The 4,122-nt window shown below is 38.3% G+C and overlaps 1 protein-coding gene across 1 annotated transcript; it reads left to right on the forward strand.

Annotated features, from left to right (window-relative positions):
• The first annotated feature begins 966 nt into the window (after positions 1-966).
• LOC121232358 (uncharacterized) lies at positions 967-3,854 on the forward strand. The gene is made up of 4 exons (XM_041118168.1): positions 967-1,316; positions 1,585-1,721; positions 2,906-3,318; positions 3,630-3,854. The coding sequence occupies exons 1-4, from the start codon at positions 967-969 to the stop codon at positions 3,852-3,854; spliced, it is 1,125 nt and encodes a 374-aa protein (XP_040974102.1).
• The last annotated feature ends 268 nt before the right edge of the window (positions 3,855-4,122 follow it).

A 4,122-nucleotide genomic window follows, 5' to 3' on the forward strand; every position in this document is an offset into this window, starting at 1 on the left:
ACGGGCTGGCCCCACGGCCATGGGAGCCTCACGGGCAGGCCACACGGCCATGTCCCAGGCCACACGGGCATGTGCCCCTATTTTCAAGGAAAAGTTTCCAAAGTTCCCGATTTAATCCCAAAACACTTCCTAAGTATATTTTGGGCCTCGTAGGTCCATATTAGGGACTTAAAGGTTGAATTTAAGAAATTTTAAATTGAAATATAGATTTATGACTCGATGTTGTTCATATTAGCGTTTAATTCTAGTAATACCTCGTAACCCTGTTCTGGCGACGGGTTTGGGTTAAAGGGTGTTACATTTTATTGGTATCAGAGCTATCAGGTTTAGCCGATTCTTGGACTAAATCAAGCTCGTAAGTGAGTCTAGAAGTACATGACACAGTCAATTCAAAACTGAGTCGGGATTTTTGGATGCTGACCTATCTAATTATTTTTGTTTTATAGATTAAAGATGTCTGATGAACACCTTGATGATATAAATGAAGAAATGTTCACTGGGGATGAAGAGTCGTATGATTTAGACGAAACGGAGTCAGCTACTTCTAGTGTAAATCCAGTTAGAAACCAACCCCCTAATATAGAAAAAGATGAAAAAGGTAGAAATGAATCTGTATTAGTAAAAATATTAGCTGATGCTTTTCAGCGAGCAGTGGAGTCTATACCTGCTACTACGACTGTATCTGTTCCTAGACGGGCCCCAATTAAAGAACTAAGAAAATATGGTGCCACAGAATTCTCAGGTCTGAAAGGAATTGGTCTGTCCATAGTTAAAAATTGGATGGAGTCGACTAAGAAAGTATTGCAGCAACTAGAATGCACCCCTCGGGAAAGTCTGTTATGTGTTGTATCATTACTGCAAAGGGAGGCTTATGTATGGTGGGAATCAGTGGTTCGACATTTACCAGAAAATTAGATAACCTGGGATCTATTTCAGAAAGAGTTTCAAAAGAAATATATCAGAGAAATGTATATCGAAAACAAGAAGCAAGAGTTTTTGATGTTGCAACAGGGTGACATGTCAGTAATAGATTATGAGAGGGAATTTGCGAGACTCAGCAGATACGCCTCAGAGTTTATTCCAGCTGAAGCTGACAGTTGTAAGAGATTTTTACGGGGTCTGCGAGATGAGATCAAATTACAGTTGGTATCTCAACGTATTACTGAATTTGTTGATTTGATTGAGCGGGCCAAGATGGTAAAGCAAGTCTTAGGATTTGAAAAAAAGTCTGAAACTTCTAAATTGGTTGGGAAACGTATGGGAACTGCAAGTTCGAACCCTTTACCTAAGGGATTCCCGAAGTGGATGGAGATCCAGTTTTAGATCAGATAAAAAAGAAAAGAGTCAGGGGAAACAAACTACAGTATCCATCGGTCGTGTAAGAGGTCTGTCCCGATATGTTAATATTCTAGATTCTGAACATTGCGGGAAAAAGTACAGAGGTGAATGCTGGAGATTGACCAGATGGTGTTTTAATTGTAGATCTATAGACCATTATATTAAAGATTGCCCGAAGAATGATAATGCTACACCTGTGACATCATAGAGATTGGTCTCTACTGCTAGAGGTAGATGATCGAGCAGAGGTGGATTAGTATCTAGAGGAGGAGGTACGAAAAGAGAGAATAACATAGTGACCCAGCAGTCTGAAGCTAGGGTGTCGGCTAGAGCATATGTGGTTAGAACCCGCGAAGAAGGTGATGCTCATGATGTGGTAACAGGTATATTTCTATTATATTCTGAGCTTGTTCATGCTTTAATTGATCCTGGATCTTCGCATTCCTATATTAATTCAAAATTAGTTGAAATGGGAAAATTAAAGTCCAAAATATCTAGAAAGTCTATTGAGGTGTTGAGTCCGTTGGGACAAACAGTGTTAGTGAACCAGGTCTGTCCAAGATGCTCGTTGATTATACAGAATAAAACTTTTTCTGTTGACTTATTGATTATGCCATTTGGGGATTTTGATATAATATTGGGAATGGACTGCAGTGATTTTGGACTGTTATAAAAAAGAGATGTAGCATTCAGACAGCGAGTGAAGGTCGGGTTGAAGTAAATGGTATTCGTAATAGTGGGCCAGCACAAATTATTTTAGCAATAAAGGCTAGTAAATTACTTCAGTAGGGTTTTTCAGCATATTTGGCATATGTTATTAATTCAGATTCTGTTAGAAGCCAGTGCGGTAAAATTCGGACAGTTTGTAAGTTTCCTGATGTATTTCCTGAAGAATTATAGGGTTTACCGCCAGATAGGGAGGTCGAGTTCACTATTGAGGTTTATCCGGGCACAGCTCCAATCTCTATACCTCCGTATTGGATGTCACCTATAGAGTTAAAAGAGCTGAAGATACAGTTGTAAGATTTATTAGACCGTGGTTTTATTGAACCGAGTATATCACCGTAGGGAGCTCCAGTATTATTTGTTAAGAAGAAAGATGGTTCGATGCGACTCTGCATTGACTATAGACAGTTGAATAAGGTGACAATTAAGAACAAGTATCCACTTTCTCGCATTAATGATTTGTTTGATCAGTTGAGAGGAGCTTCTGTATTTTTGAAGATTGACTTAAGGTCAGGTTACTACCAGTTGAAAGTAAAAGGAAGCGACGTTCCAAATATAGCTTTCCGTACAAGGTATGGTCACTATGAGTTCTTAGTAATGCCATTCGGGTTGACAAATGCTCCAGCTGCTTTTATGGATCTCATGAATCGTATCTTTCAACCATATTTAGACCAGTTTGTAATAGTTTTTATTGATGATATACTAGTCTATTCAAAGTCAGATTTAGAGCATGACCAGCATCTCAAGATTGTACTATAGATATTACGGGAAAAATGATTGTACGGAAAGCTCAGCAAATGTGAATTTTGGTTGTTAGAGGTTGTGTTCCTGGGTCATGTAGTATTTGCAAATGGAATCCGAGTTGATTCAAAGAAGATTGGAGCGATTGTACAATGGCAACGACCAAGAAATGCATCAGAGGTACATAGTTTTCATGGTTTAGCTGGGTATTATAGAAGATTTGTAAATGGACTTTTGAAGATAGCTTTGCTGATGACCAAACTGTTACAAAAGAATATACCATTTGTGTGGGATGATCAGTGTCAAGAAAGTTTCAAAAAGTTGAAGCAAATGTTGATAGAGGCACCAATTTTGATGTTACCAGAATCGGGAGAGGATTTTATTGTATATAGTGATGCTTCATTAAGTGGTTTGGGTTGTGTACTAGTGCAACAGGGGAAAGTAATAGCTTATGCATCTCGTCAATTGAAACCATATGAGCGTAACTATCCAACTCATGATTTGGAGCTAGCAGTAGTGATTTTTGCCTTGAAGATTTGGAGACACTACTTATACGATGAGAAATGCTATATTTATACGGATCATAAAAGTTTGAAATATCTCCTCTCCAAAAAAGAATTGAATTTGCGACAGAGACGGTGGATCAAACTTTTAAAAGATTATGATTGTGTTATAGATTATCATATGGAAAATCTAATGTAGTGGCTGACGCTTTGAGTAGAAAAGCCACAATTGATTTGAGAGCAATGTTTGCACGGCTCAATATCTGTAATGATGGGAGTTTGATAGCTGAATTGAAAGTTAAACTAGTGATGTTTGACCAGATTAAACCAGCTCAATTGAAAGATGAAAAATTGTTGAAGAAAAGAGAAATGATACAGACTGGTACGGTAGAAAATTTTAGCATTGCTGCACATGGATGCTTAAGGTACCGAGATCGAGTTTGTGTTCCTGTTAAATCTGAATTGAAAGATTTAATACTCCGAGAGGCACACGATGGTTCATTTGCTTTACACCCAGAAGGCAAAAAGATGTATCGTGATCTATGAGATTTGTATTGGTGACCCGGAATGAAAAGAGATATAGTTGAATATGTTGGTAAATGTCTTACATGTCAGCGAGTAAAGGCAGAACATCAGGTTCCTACTGGATTGCTTCAGCCGATAAGTATTCCTGAGTGGAAATGGGATCGTATCACAATGGATTTTGTTACGGGATTACCATTGTCGGCGAGCAAAAAGAATGCTATTTGGGTAATATTTGACCGACTTACAAAATCAGCTCACTTTATAGCAGTCAGAACAGATTGGTCATTGC

Source organism: Gossypium hirsutum, chromosome A07 (assembly GCF_007990345.1).
Source record: "Gossypium hirsutum isolate 1008001.06 chromosome A07, Gossypium_hirsutum_v2.1, whole genome shotgun sequence".
Lineage (NCBI taxonomy): Eukaryota > Viridiplantae > Streptophyta > Magnoliopsida > Malvales > Malvaceae > Gossypium > Gossypium hirsutum.